Source organism: Monomorium pharaonis, chromosome 6 (assembly GCF_013373865.1).
Source record: "Monomorium pharaonis isolate MP-MQ-018 chromosome 6, ASM1337386v2, whole genome shotgun sequence".
NCBI lineage: Eukaryota > Metazoa > Arthropoda > Insecta > Hymenoptera > Formicidae > Monomorium > Monomorium pharaonis.
The window spans coordinates 5,826,955-5,843,113 of NC_050472.1; the positions used below are offsets into that span (position 1 = coordinate 5,826,955).

A 16,159-nucleotide genomic window follows, 5' to 3' on the forward strand; every position below is an offset into this window, starting at 1 on the left:
AAAGTCGAAGTACTCATCGAGATCGTTTATCGTAATGAGATTTATCGTAAAATCGGCCGATAACTCGCGTCAAAACAACGATCGCTACTCTGCAACGTGTTTCGATAGCGCTGCTTAAAATTTCGTTACTTATTTTGTTTTATTCGATTGCTGATATTGTGGATATAATCGATGATTGCAACCGTCGCCATTCGTCACCTCGAGACGCAGATGCAAACGTAATTTACTTATCTTTGAACAAGACGTGAAATTACTTAGAGATCCCGCGGAATTGTTAGAACTTGAGATGTTGATAACTGACGATGAAGAAGAATATCACGAGGGTCGATACGCTCGGCGTAATAAATGAGCCGGAGTTCCACCTGGCGTACGCCGACCTAGAAGCAGCAACATTAAAGAAATCGATAATTGTATTCTTAATTAAGTTGCGCAACAATATACGACGTTATTATTTCTGGAAATCGGAAAAATTCATAAAGCAACGCAATTCTGCGCCGCAAGCAGCGTGCATCGCCTATCATGAATCTAATTACGTGTAAAATGCACGCTGAGACCAAAGATTTGTATCTACATTTAAATGAAAGGCACTCTACATTTCAACGCATAAATTTGAATTGGAAATTAAATATGAATCACATTGCGGATTGTTTTGCGGTAGTTGCAGGCAGAACAAATATTGCAAACATTTTTGAAAACATTAATGTTTTTCTATTGGTTACTCAGACAACAAATATATCAGCGACAACACATAAAAAAAAAATAAAACGTTAAAAACGTCGATGTGGTTAAAACTTTGTGCCATAAGGAGCGTAATGCGTAAAAGTTTATCAAAAAGTTTTTGTATAAAAAATTTATGTTTTGTTTTGAGTAATATAATTTTATAATGTAGATTCCACTTTTTTTACCATATCTGGAAATATGTTAATAACTGGAAATACGTTTTGCGACTGCTATAAGGCGCGAAATTTATGATATTTACACGGCCCTCTTGATATTACTTTTGAATAATCGTTATGGAAAACGGTGATATTAACTTTCCGGACTTTATTTGTATTTCACAGAGGAAGCTCGTAAATTCTCGAAGTATTATCACGGCGCCACTTTATTAGCGTGGAAACACAGTTACCGAGAAAAACTCAGATTAACCGGCTTCTCTTAACTGTGAAAGTGCATAATGCACCCGTATCGTTTAGATCTGAATGCGTGCGTGATCGTGAAATAATTTATAGAGACTGCATCCTCCATACATTGCGCTTATGGCATTTATATTTTCTAAAATATTATTTATATTTTTCTTACGTGGTACAACACAAAAAAAGCGATTGGATAAAATAAATGTGAGAAGGGATATTTTGGGGAAACACAGAGGAACATAACATTTGTTCACGTATCACCAACAATTTACATACAAAAGATAGACACACTACGGAATCAACAGTCGAAGAAAAAAAAAATTACATTACGTTTACATTTATAGTGCACGTGTCGTTCCTATTTCTATATTTCTACGTTCTATTTCCCAGTTTATTACGAACGGCAAAATACTTTTACAAATCACATAAAATATATACGACGAAGCATTTTATAGAGGAAGAGTCGTATAGAAAGTGATTTCAACGATATCGGGTTAAATCCTAATCAGGGCGAATTTCTAATCAAATCTATGGATACTCGTATCGATCCTTTTTGTTTCTCCTCCGTCGACCGTTGACATTTTCCTTCGAAGTACCTCAGAGTTTTCTGTAATGTGCAGAATACAATAAGGTGCGGCCGTTTAATTTTGCTTTCGATAATATTCGAGGAAAAATGCAAGCATTACCGATATTACATAAATAATATTAATATTACATTTATAATAATGTAATAATATAATAAAGATATTACTTACATAATAATGTTAATACTATGAGATAAGCGATACTATAAATGGCATTAGAAGTACATTAAACAACAGCATATTGTGTAATAAATACGGTAAGTCGGCTATTGCCCGTAAGTGCGTTCATCTGCACGAGTGGGCAATAGCCGATCCGCACATGTTGCATACAATAGTTTTTGTTACTTGTGCGTCGAAGTGTGGCTCTTGACTGCGAATTGACAGGTGAGAAAAGAACCATTTCCGGTGCACAGATAGCAAAAATATAATTTTCATTCTTACCTACAGTGATTTTATCTAACATCCATTATATTTACACAACAAAGTTGGAACATATAATTATTTAGCAACAAGTAAGCGGTAAGCAAGTAAAAGTAAAGAATCTGAATTTCATATCTTTTCATTCAAAAATTTAAAAACTGTTGCATCACGAACGATAGACGCTATACGATGGAAATTTTTACATTCTGTGTGAAAGTGACTTGAAATTGGATGGCAAGGCGCAAATAAAAATGAGAGAAACTTATATCCATGAAGTGGTAACCTACTCGATGCCAATGACACCACAGGCCCAACGATCGCCAGCATTTCCGGTTGTCAAAGAGAGAGAGCTATTGCCTTTGCCGAGATCGTCCTCATCGGAGTGTACGACTATGGCCCGTCCGAGGATGCTGTTCGATCCTTTCAACGAGATGATATTGTCAGTAATATTTATTACCGCTTCTCCTGCAGAATTAGCCTCGATGTTTCCTAGATCGCCGACATGTCTGACGGTGTCTTGCGGTGCGCCGTGAGTGACCTAACGAGTTAACAGTATATAGTCAAAGTAGTCGAAGAAGTGATACCAAATGTGTAGTCAGAAATAGACAATTATAAATTAAAGAAGCCAAAGAACGTTTAATGTATTTTATCATAAAAACAAAAGATAGAATTTTCAATCAAAAGTGAAAGTGATTTTCTAGAAAGATGTAGCAATTATAATTATTAATTTTTATGCATGGCAATTAAAAAGGAAAATTGGTTGGCTGTGGGAGCTCACGTTCTCAGGATTGAAATGCGCTCCCGCCGACGCGCAACCCATGCTCAAATCTCCCTTCTCGTGTACGTGGAAACCATGTAACCCCTCCGTAAGTCCATAGATCTTGCCGGTGATAGTAACGGGTCCATCAGAAGGGGTCTGGACGAGCTTCAAATTACCCGTGACATTTCTCGAGGAAAATGACGTTAGACGAACGACTGCCACCAATTCCTAATTGCGCCAATTCAATATAATCAATGTAATTATTAATAATAGTAGCTTATAAAGTGCTTTCGAAAAATAGAAAAAAAAATCTTTATCCCATTGAGGCGAAATTTTTTAAAGCAACAAAATATTCTTCTTTTAGAATACTTTTTATTTATAGGTCAGATTTTTGTAGATAAATTTTTTTTATTAAGAGCGCACTATATATGTTCTCCCATTGGTTTGTCCATTGTAATACAATCTCTCAACATGAATGTCACATAATGACTGCTGTCCAATTTGGAACTATGTCATATTACCAATTACAATCAACGCTCGTCACGGTAATAATTCGTCATACATTATAATGCAAAATCGATTGATGGTTTATTTATTGTTGTGGAGGTGGATTAATACATGCAACATATTCGGATTACTATACGTACCTCTTCCGCATGTGTAGCTGTAACAGCAATTATAGCTGCCACTAGTAACGCAACCATTCGACTCATCGTGAATATTGGGCTGTAAGAATAACAGAAAACTGACGACGCATCAAAATTGCACAATGTATACATATAATAATATCTTCTTATGTATACGTATAATATCTTCTATGTTTATACGTTTTATCATTATAGCTATTTTTAAAAAGCAATTATGCAATTACTGCTAGATATTACGATAAAACTGTAAATTTTCTTAGCGGAAAAATATTGTCTTGTTTTTAATACAAAAATAGCATCAGAGGTATGAAAAAATATTTGCTTTTGAAAATACAATTGCAACATTTCATATACTTTCTTTATAATAATAATAATAATTTTTATAATAATTATAATTATATAGTATTAAAATAATATAATAAATATAATTTTAATTAAAAATGGTACTGTTTTGTTAAAGCAAATATGAGTAATTCCAAGTTCGTAAGAGAAAACGTAGGCGCAAACAGTCTCAAAAATTGTGCTCGTGTAATCGAACAATTGATTATGAAATACCCATTAAGAACAGATTGGTAATTTCCGATTGTGGATTGGGATCTATTTGCGCGTGCCTCACGTACGCGCGCAAGTGTAATTTAATCGATCTAAAGGTGGTCGGTCAGATGAACCGATTAAATATTAATATTAACGACAGTAGCCTCGCACGTAAGGGACTATAATCGATAATCCGTGCGGCGCGGTTTTTGAAGCACGGCCGTCGCGCGTTTCGAAAAAGCGGACCGCTTATATACATAATTCCTACAAAAGGTGACATGCGCGCGGATGAAAAAAAAAAAAAAAAACGAGCGCGTCAACCAGGTGAAGGTGAAGTCACTTTCACGTCACCTCGCAGTATCGAGAGATATTACGATCCGTCAGTCACATCAAAAACTAGCGAGCTATTTATTTTCCTCTATTACACGTGTGTCAGAGATGTGTACACGCGCACACATATGTACAATCTATTTCTTATTATTAGTCCAAGCTGTTAGATGACCTTCGCGATATGTACGAATTACGCTCTAACGGCACACCTGAGTTTCTTACGGTGACAAAATTATATAATTTTATTTTCAAACGGTAGATACGATGAAGTTAAATATACAGTTAAATATTTCTGATTCGCGCTCTACGTGGGCATTAGTATCGCCGTGAGCTTTGTAAAATATACTGGCGATTGAACGTAACGTCGTTGAATATTAACTCGAGATACTAATTCATTATAGAATTTATTGTTTTCACGCGACTTGCGTAAGCGGCTTACGCAAAATGCAAGATCCACAAAATCACGTAAATTTATGTAAAGCTATAAGATGACATTATTACATGGCTGATGTAGGGTCATCGGATATTCCAGGTTCTTTATCTATATCCATATACATATTTAATTTCAGTCCATATACCTTTATGTTAGCGGAATTTATCTTTTCTTTTTTTTCTTATTTCGGTTATTTACAAGAAAAATGCAACTTTCCTTAGAACGTCATAAAATTCTCTTGGCTCTTGTTTCGAAGTTGTTATCGATTTGCACGTTTCTTCCTATCCAATTTTGTAGAATACGAGCACGAGATTTTATTGAAGATTTTCTTGTCAATTTCGATATGATTGGCGTCAAGAGCACTTTTCTCATCGTCATTATTTCGCTCGCATTTTATAAAATACAAACACTCGAGGTATCAATTTTATCGTCTCTCTGTTACGTACTTAAACTTTCTTATTATCTCATCTTTATCTTCCTTCGCTTCGACAAGTGTACATTTATTGGAAAGCTTGTGAATATTATTAGCATAAGACGCCTTGCCTCTCGAGAGCATTTCACAAAAGAGAATAGATTTCCCATTAGTTTCGACATGTACTACTCTTTTTAATTCCTTTCTTATCGTTTCGAAACCATTGCTACGATTATTGTGACATCACGAAGAGTTCATTATTTGTTTCATATATAGTATAAAATTTTATCATAAGAAATATGATTATTTCAATTCGCCGCGGCGGGTTTGCGGAATGCGTGCGTGCGAAAGCCGGTTGGAAAGTTCACGGTCCAAGAAACAACAACTCGGCGCGAGTGCGCGAGCCAATTCAGCAGTACGTGTCGCGCGGAATTTTCCCGTGACGGGCCAGATATCGCGTGAGGTGGACAAAAGTACCCGTGAACTCCGGGGGAAACGCGGCGCGAGGAGCATCCGTGGAAATATCGATCGAACGGCGAAAGGTGTTCGTTCACACAACACCTGCGCGACTTCATCGATCAGTATTATTCATGCGTTTTAACGTAAGCACCGCGCGAATTGATGGAGCGCGCGCTTCGTGGATACATACGTACACACACATATGGACGACAACGTATTTCCATTTCCGTCCGTCGCGGGACCGGCTCTACACGTCACGTACATTCCGTGTCCATCGACTACTTCTACATCGTGTTAGATTAATCAGGACTTATAGCGAACGTCTTGTTACATTCCCACATTTCTGAGAAATTATATACGCTTGAAGCGCTTTACGGCGCAATTTCAAGGCGGAACTTAAACAATACACACATTCTAAGAGTAGGGGGCTTAAACTTTAAATTTAAAAAATACAGAAGGCTTGAGAATAAAATATTAGCCCGTGACTTGAGAGAATGTAAAGTATGGAAACTTACGTTCAAAAATTAGAAAGTGTAATGATTCATGATTAAACCTAATTTTTGTAATATTTTATAATATTTTATATTATTAGTGTAAAGAGACAATAACGAAATCTACAGAATATTTAGAGGAGAGATGCACAAAAAATATATTGATATATACTTTTTTCTATGATTGATCACAAATTTCAATTTTGTCTAAAAACATGCAGTTATTTAGAGGCTAATTAAAAGCTTATCAAAATTTAATTTGAGCCGTTATTTCTCTCGAGCATTAAACCCCAATGAACCGCGCCATTGACCACGTAATTACTGAATTTAACATTAGCGTATCTATATCGCGTGCATAAATATCGACGTTATGGATTAACGTGTTATGCTCGCGAACTATTTCTGTCAAATATGTATGCGCGCCGGCTTTGCACCGCAGTTTTGCATTCCCGACAAGTACGGACTATATTTAGTATCTTCGATTCTTTGTAACAAGTACAGATGGAATCATATCATTTCTGAAAAGAATCCTCCAGCAATATTAAAACTATTTATACGCCCATATTCCATCTGTGAGGTGCACTGTGTGTAATAAAAATATCGATCCGCCTTATCGACCTGACTTTTGCCTTTAAAAATTGACCATTTATCCCAATTGAATATCAAATCGAATGATTTCCGGCAGCAAGCGGAAAAATGTTTAAAAGCTCACGGGCTCATTCGCGAGATAAATTCTAGGGGACGGGACGAAGCCAATAGAAAGTCCGCGATTTATCGAAACCGAAGGGATCTTGACGTGACGACGATTCGTTTCACGTTCGCGCGACAAATCGAATTGCGCAACGGATTGTGCATCTGTCGCGAGCCACGTTTCGTGGCTAGCGATAACGCGATCGGGCAGAGCCGGGAGAGGAACATGCACGCCGAAAAGTGAAAGGAAACCTACCGGGCGAGCGGGCACTATTTTTACCGGGCACACCGAATAACCGAATGACTGACTGACTGGCTGACTGCGGATGCTGGGCCCATGTTCCTCTTATATCGGCGCGGGACTCCCCCGTGCAAATCCCCCACCCACACGGCAGGCAAATCAGTCACGAACAAGTATCTTGTAAATGATCATGCACCGACGACACCGGCGACCGGATGGCCGTCGAAGATAACGGAAAGATTCTGGACCCCTCCGGCCGGTGCCGGCTTCTTTCGAATGGTTCAGCCAATCAAGTGCAACTGCACACAGCTGACAATATTACAAAGCGTAATGTGGTGATTTCGCGGCAACATAATTATCAGACGCAGATGAGGAGTAGTGAGAACGTTGTAATGAGCTATTCTAAAAAAAGAATGACCGATAAATGTACGTCTGGCATTTGTGGCACAATGCCTGATAAAGATCACATCTATCAAAAGCAAACATGTCATGAAATATCGATCACTGTACAATATAAAATATTTTCGAGGTGATTATCGGAGGAAAGTTTTGTATAGGAAAGTTCCTTCATGGCAGGGACGACAAATGTGTCCGCTTTAATTAATAATCGCGCGAATCCACGGCGTAGAATCACACGTGTTTATCGACTTGGGTGTTAGCAGCTTAGGTTTTGATTAGAGCTGACTGTTACAAGGAAGCCAGCAGCGCGTCGCACAACATACGTGCCATTTAGTTTAATAGGATAATAGTGACAAGCATGTTAGATATTCACGAACGGAGCTCTCCGATCCGTTCAAGTAACAATCTACAGTAAGTATGTCATCGGCGAACGTACATCGAAACTTGCCGTCGTCGTTATGCGAAATTAGCATTATTAGCGATGCATTAACACTCGCGAAGAAATCGTCGAACTTTATATCTGCCGTTTTCATACGTGAAAGTATCTCGAGCACGGCATTGAATGGACATTTCATTCACCGCGCGAGGTAAATATGAATCGACACAGCATGTTTCAGAATTGGATTTTATTTTACTGTTCCACTACTAAACACTATTTACTACGTGTGTACTACTTAATATTTCTAATAAATACATTTAGTTTAAAATACTTAAAATTTAATTTCTTTTAAGGCAGCATTTTAGTTTAGATCGCAAAAAATGCTCTATAATATTTTTAGGAATTTTTGTGAGAAAACTATTACATCTATTCCTCTACACTTTTATTCATTTACTTGTATGTATTTAATGAATGTCTACAAATTTTAGTACGTCTAAATGTTAATTTTTGTAATGTTACGTAAATTAAAAAAAAATATTTTTATCAATTTTGTTAAAAAATCGATAATTATCGTTTAAAAGCGTGCATTTTAATAATTTACGTATTCGCAATATTTTTCATTAATCCTAGTTCAAGAAATAAATATAGGTATTTATATTTTACATGCACGTGAAAGTTGAAGTCAAGCTTTAGTAGTTTCTAGAAATCGTGTCAGCTGCAGCAGTTTTAGAGAAATCATCTAACTTAATAAATAAGAAGTCAATCAAATATGTTTAATTTTAAATTTACATAACATGAAAACTATTAACACGCTTAGCCATATCAAAATTTCTAAATATTTGCTAAATATATGTAAACCGTAGAAAAGTGTATGCAGCTGTTTTTTTTAATAGGTAAACTTTTTTTGCTTTAGACTTTAAATTTCCAATCAGGATTGCATCAAGATCGCAATGACTTTTCATTAATATTATATTTGAAATGTATTGTCAATGGAATGTATTGATATTATATTGTCTTAAATATTAATGTTTTTGTTTCTTTCAAGAAGACAAAAAGAATAGCATTCTACTTTTCGAGCAGTAGCTGCAACACTATTTTGATAATAAATCATAAAATAATTAAAACATAATCATTTTACGGACAAAAAAAAAGTTTCTGGAATCTTAAACGACAAAGAAAGAAGGATAAGAAGGCTTTTTTATTTCAGTTTGGTAGCAAAGTTCTTTGCCGTTCTCCTTTGTGTGTTATCGCATTTAAAGTTTTTCTTATCTTAACCATTGAATATGGTTAATGCATATGATTCATATCCTTGTGTCACGGTCGTTCGACTAATGCTCCACTTTAACTAATTAAAACGCAAAGTAGTAAAACGCGTATACGCATATCCCTCCGACCACAGCCGCGTTTATCATCAATGTTAGGTTGAGGTGAACTCAAAGGCAACACGTAAGCGATAGCTTAGAGTAACGTTCGTTATCGCGTAATTATCGTGTTCAAAATGAACGTGTGACAACGCTCACGGGATTATTATCAGAAATAATTCGCTGTTGCGTCTCTCTTCTTCCTTCGAACAGAAGCCTATTTTATAACTGACACAACTCCTATCTTCGCCGTCACGATTAATCGCGCGATATAATGGTGTTGTGATATAATCAAGCCGCTTCGAAAATTGTTTATCTTTTTACATTATTATTTTTCAAAACTTACCCCGTTCTGCGAATTACGTCTTACGAATTTTTCGACGTAAAACGTCAAGCGGGATTTATAAAGGAAATTTCTTGCCGCGTAAAATTTTATATACCTTTTTTTCATATTTTTCTACTGTTTTATAAACTGTTACTTACATATTGCTGTTATTTTTGTAATAAAAAACATAAGCATTAAACTTTTTAATAGAGTCAATTGGAATTAAAATTTTTTTTTAAGTTTATTATTACTATTGTATTACAAAATTGTTGTATTAAATTTTAATAAAATAACGGAATTTTTAGGGGAAAATACCGTAAAAGTGTTGAAAAAATTCTGACAGCATCTGTTATCTTTTTAGTACCTTGTCTATATGTCAAATAGCTCTTATCATAGTTTTTAAAAGTTGCTAAATACGAAACAGCCACATTTTTGTATCGCCTTTTGAGAAAAATACCGCGTTATTGAAGTTCGATCGATCGATCGAAGAGAACTATCATAGCTCCGAAGAGCGCCAGTTTTTATTACCGTCGTATCGGCAAAAATCCGTGCGATCGAGGTATATTTTTAAGTGAATCGAACGAGATTGATGGACGTTTATAGCTCATCTCAACAAAGTGGGGATAATGGTGCTTCGGATTGAAGTCTCTTTTGTGTGCCTGGATTCTCTTTATAAAGGAAACCGGATATTGCATTTGCAGAGCTCTGATTGGCAGTGCGGCTACGCAGCAACGTTTCGCACAATTGGAACTTTGTAATTATTATTTCCTGCCGAATGTGTATATAGACGGAAAATTTAATTAGTGGCGCTTCCGCAACTATAAAAATCGGGAAACGTCGTTTGCTCTGTTCTAGATTTCATATCAAATCAAGCTGTGAGGGAATAAAAATATCGATGTTTCATTTATGTACATAGTAAAAGAATTACTATTTTACTTGTAATTGTAAGTTTTAATAAAAGCGTGTAAACACGAAACAAACACACAATTAGGAATATCTTTTGAATTTGATTTTATATTTAAAGAATGTTTTATCTGCTATTTATTTAAGGATTTTCATTAAATTATTCTTATCATTACAATTTAATCACGGTTGTTTTTTGTATTCAGTGTTAATTTTATTATTTAACTTATTAAATTTCTGTAATTGTTTTTTGTATTCAGTGTTAATTTGATTATTTAACTTATTAAATTTCTGTAATTGTTTTTAAATTAAATATTTTTGTAATCTGATTTTTAAAAAAAGTTGATTTTCATAATACGATAATTGCGTTCAGTAACTTTTGCTTGGCGTAAATCACACCTATCGGTTTTACATGTCTTGTAAGAAATCTTCGAGGCATTTGCTCCGATACTCGCTCAATTATAGGGAACTTATCCTCGAGGTATTATGATTGATGTAATATAATACCTGCGAAATTGATCAGAAATTGCACGCGCATATTCATCGTTGAACGCAATCGTTTAACAATTACAACCAGTTTGATCTCGAAAATAACGTGGAACGAGCGCAAAGATATTCACTCTAGCCGACGTGATACATTGGAAAAATAAAAAGACACGCGACTTCGTAAAACGTCGACGTCGACGTCGAATGTTAATGTGGCTGTCGCTCACAGAAACGGCGCTAGACACGCGGCAGATCAAAAAAATAAGAAGAACACGAAAAGCCCTCTCGACGCGAAAATTATGATATGATTTTTATTCCGCGGCACACACACACACACACACACACACACACACACACACACACACACACACACACACACACCGCGGAGAAGAAAATTCTCTGCCGAGAAATTTTCGACGTCAGTTAACAACTATAACAAAATTATATTCTAATTTTTAGAATCCTTCAGATTTTTAATAAAATACACGTAAATAAAAACGCGTTAAAAATATGTTAACGAAGAAATCGTAATATGATTTATTAAATCGCTCCGGTAATTTCTTGCACAAATTATTTCAAATCATTTTGATCGTGAAAAAAATATAAATTACTGAAAATGCAGGAATAAAAGTAAATATTATGTTTATATTATTGCAACAGAAAGGATAATTATGAAGTTCTGCAAATCGTTGTAAACTATTTCCAGGAAAAGTTGTTCAGAGGGAGGGAGAGGTACGTCTTGAAAAATATTAAATCAGGTGTATGTAACTTTCCATTAAAATTACAATGCACGAAGCCTTTTTATCGCTGGAACAATCGCGTTACAACGTGCATTATAACGTGCACGATGCCGCTTAACAATGAGTGTTTCACATAATAAATAAGTCACCGAGATAATCGCTGTGCTTCTGCACATGCGCCTGACATTACGTTCCCTAACGTGAGACCTTACCTCTAGTGCGAATCCAATATTCGCGGTAAATAGAGATAATTGAAATATTGAAAATGATAAACATGTATAACGTGGAAAAATATGTAGAAAAATATAACAATAAAAAATGGCAATAAAACTATGATAAGATTTAACATACGTTAAAATATTATTTGAAAATAAAAAGCAGCTCAAATTATGTATAGAAAAGTATCAATTAATAGATTATATAAAATGCGGATGTATTTGATAATTGTGTTGTAATTGATACGTGATTGCAAATATAAAAAATAAAGCAAAAAGGAAGGTAATTCCATATTTCATTCCGTTTTCCTTGTTTACATTCTTTCTTTATATCCTTCATAAATTTATTTTTAGATTTTATAAGGAAGTCTACAGGCAGGCGGCCTGTGTTGTTATTACAATTTTTAATTAAATTCGAAGGATATGTTAAGGACAATGCGATTAATGTTTAATTTGATTCCAATATCAAAGTAGCACATTTATAAAAAAGTACACTTGTAAATATGTATGTAACGATTACATCATATACCAATGTTTACTACTCGTTCTCAAGGTACTTGATATCTTCGCAAACATGCGCAAAAAGTACAAATAAACGTAAGCCAAAATTAACAGATGCCTCTTACCTGCCGAGCAGGTAATCGAGCTAACAATTGTTGCGGAAAATTTCAAGTGTGCGCAAAATAATTATGCGCTTTAATTATACAGGTCATTACTGAAAACAGGATAAGTCTATCTTTTTGCGAATGAGTCATGTTTGCGAATAATTTATTTATCTAAAAAAAAATATGTTCGAGGAATACTTTGCATATCTCTTACATTCACTTATTATAATTTTTTAGAAATCCTCAAAGTAAAAAATAATCCCCAAAGTAAAAAATGAAGAAAATATCATCAAAAAGGTAATGTTATGATTGCAATTTACTCGACGTTCATTTTTTTTTCGCGTATATGTGTTTGCATGTCGCGAATTAGAATTAAATTTAGAAAAATAGAAGGATCAGTTGAGCCGACAAATATGTTAGAAAAAAAATAAACGTCGAGTAAATTGCAATCATAGTATTACCTTTTTGAACATATTTGTCTAATCAACTGATCCTTCTATTTTTCTAAATTTAATTCTAATTCACGACATGCAAACACGTATACAATCTACAATCGTTCCGATCTTTCTTAACGTAAATCATTCGACGAATTTGAAGAGAGCATTTTTTTTCTCCTTACCTTGTGAAGACTGTCTCCACGTGACCAGGGCTCGTCTACCGCGAACAGTTGCAAAGGCGGCACTGCTTTTCCTCCGATATATCGCTTCACTACGTGACGCACGTTATCGACGCACACTCGCGTGGATCATGCGTCTGAACGCGTCGAGCATTGACTGCGTCTTACAACGAGGAAACTCGAAGAATCAAGCCCGAAAGAACGTGGGCCGCGAGAAAGGACTGAATGAGAGAGAAGAGAGCCGACTCTCTCGTCACCGGCGCCGTTATCGCGATTAAGCGACTTTAATGTCGGTTCCTTTTCAGAGATGGGCCGCTCTCGCGTGTATCCGATCGGTCGTCGACCCCCTCTCGGGAATCCCCTCTCAGGTCCCTCCGTGGATTCTCTCTCGGATTCTCTTCTCTCCGGCAACCGGTGCGACTCCCGTGCCGCACACTCGCGAGAAAATACTCCGCGGAAATCTTCCAGTCGCGGCGAACTGCCTGGAAAAACAACGGGCAATAACTAGACAGGTGTAAACGTTATCGTCTTTTGATGACAAACAAAAGCGAAATATTCCCGGCGCTTTTCCGCCCGTGATAATATTCAAGGCTCGCAAATCTTATCTACCGTTTAGCACGCGAAAAAAAATGCAAAAAAAAGGAAGGTGCCAAGTCACGTGGGTTTAAAGGTCAAGCAAAAAGTTGCATTACACGCTCTACAAATTGTTGTCAGGTTATTCTTTTCCAGTAAAATAAATCTGAAAAATCTATTTATCCGTCATGCAGTTTAAGACACAGCGAGTGTTCGAAATTTGTAGTTATTTTCGCAATTATTTTTTTAACATAGAAGCGTACAATGTGCGAAGTGGTACGCGCAAAATGTAAAGTATGCAAAAAAAGACGCACCGGTCGACTGCGATAAATGATTGATTAACAAGCTAAACGGCGCGGGGAAAAAAAGTGTAGCAACGTTGACGGTAGCACCGGTTAGAGGAAACTGAAACCTATGGAAGGCAACCACGACATTCGCCTTTCCTTGACGACCACGGAGACCGCGTTCGTACGTACCTAACGTACGTACGTGTCGTCTTATCTCCCCTCTTCTACAACATTAGTCATTATAGCACCAAGGCTTCGCAGGCCTGATTTTATAGACGGACTACGCTCCGATCGAATCGCTCTACGACGCGCTACGTCTAGATTTTTCCCACGCTCAGGAAAACAAATATTATAAAGTAATTTTACTCCAATTGCACGAATGAGCCTCGCAAGACGATATCATTTCGGATAATAATGACGACAATGGTTCCTTCCCCCGCCTTTCGATAAAGAGATTCAGTTCGGTGTTCCTGAGAGCGATCCTTTAAAACATTTTTCAAAGATACCTAGTCTCTTTCTTTCTGTATATTACGTAAAAACAATTCATGTAAAAAAATTCAGACTTTGCCCTTAGAGTTAAATCTGACTGACAGATTTAAACAACGACAATAATTAAAGCATCGGCCAACGGCGAACGGGATGATTGGCAAGGTCCTCTTGCGCAACGATCCCCCGCCGATCTCATCTCGAAAACAAACCGCACTGCTCCGAATCACTCCTTTCCCCATCTCTTCCCATTGACACACTCCGCACTGTTTGCGGCGGTGCGCTGCAAAGGTAGTGGCATTGGCGTAGACGCCGACGTTCGCGGGTTACGACGCACCTTCACGGTTCGCCGCCTTGACCCTGCGGATCTCTTCTCTACCGCTGAGAGCGGATGGGATTACCTTGGCCGTTTTGAGGTGCGAGCCTCCGACATTGTTGTCAATCCTCGAAACGCGCATCGAACGCCACGGAATATCTTTGAAGGTAAACTTCGGCAGCCACAATGACGCTACGGTGATTTAAACGGAGATAAACATCTCCGTTGTAGAAAGTCCCTCTGCAGAAAATAAAAGAGCTTGTATATTATTATCATCGCTGAGCTCAACGTTGGTAGAAAAATCACCATTTGTGTCAATCGTGACGCAATTATGAGTAATTGTGTTAATTTCTATTCGTTAGAGAAAAATCTGCGTAAACAACATCTCGGAATCTGCAGATATGGAATTTATATATCTCGAGATTTATCGACAAGGATACGAGAGGCTCTGGTTGTCATTTTTAATTGTTCAATTTTTAGCTATTAATTAAAAAAAATAATTTTAAAGTGTCGAAAAAGACTTTGCAAAATTTGTTTACGCTATCTTCAAGCAGGGTTTACGATACACACATTATTATAATGATCGCCGTCATTAATAATCGCGTCACGAAGGTCGACTGCAATCGTCGCCGCGTATCAGAGGAAACGTATACAGAAAAACTCGGTTTTACATTTCATGAAAATGTAATAAAAATGTAAAACAAGTCCCATTAGCATTATACCCCTCCGCTTAAATGTCGAACGTCGCCTTCCCTCAAGGGCAAATTGCCCCGACGAATTAACGGCGCGACATTCGCAATTCGCGCTCTGTCCATTATACAGTGAATACGGCTCAGATTTATTCGCGACCCAAATCCAGCCGGATGACACGCTCGAAATCATTCGTCGGAATTGTCATCTCCCGCGGGGGCCTACTTTGAGGACACCTGGCCATTTCTATCCAGCCGTGCTTGACCTACACTCGGATGTGCCGGGTCTCGCCGGGTTTTTTTTCTTCTCCTCCTCCTCGCTCCGTCTCCCGTTGTCTTCCAAGGAATTTTATCGTCGCGCATAATCGTATATCATATCGTTTTAACGCGATTAAAGATCCGCGACCCGGCGACGACCGTCGCGTTATGGCATCCTCGGAATTGAAGAAGCGCTCCTCGGCGGCGGGGATCGTTAGCAGTCGCCGTGAATACGCGGTTCCGCGGCCGCGGCGGCGGCGGCGACAGTTCGATTCTCGTTCGTGCATGCAAATGCGGATGATTGCGACTACTATGTAAGTAAAACTCGCATACCGCGCTTGGAATATACTCGGGAGAAGACGTGTAAGCTCTCTCTCTCTCCCTCAC

At 37.2% G+C, this 16,159-nt stretch overlaps 1 protein-coding gene across 2 annotated transcripts; it reads right to left on the minus strand.

Moving 5' to 3' along the window:
- Positions 1–129: 129 nt before the first annotated feature.
- Positions 130–7,304, minus strand: LOC105834771 (superoxide dismutase [Cu-Zn], chloroplastic). 2 transcript variants are annotated; one of them, XM_012677474.3, is made up of 5 exons: positions 7,150–7,304; positions 3,545–3,623; positions 2,916–3,125; positions 2,425–2,675; positions 130–377 (listed from the first exon to the last, which is right to left on the minus strand). In XM_012677474.3, the coding sequence occupies exons 2-5, from the start codon at positions 3,608–3,610 to the stop codon at positions 275–277; spliced, it is 630 nt and encodes a 209-aa protein (XP_012532928.1). In that variant the 5' UTR covers positions 3,611–3,623; positions 7,150–7,304; the 3' UTR covers positions 130–274. The 2 variants fall into 2 exon arrangements, with proteins under 2 accessions (XP_012532928.1, XP_012532929.1); XM_012677475.3 differs by lacking the exon at positions 130–377 and adding an exon at positions 1,238–1,740 and having other exon boundaries at positions 7,150–7,303.
- Positions 7,305–16,159: the final 8,855 nt, after the last annotated feature.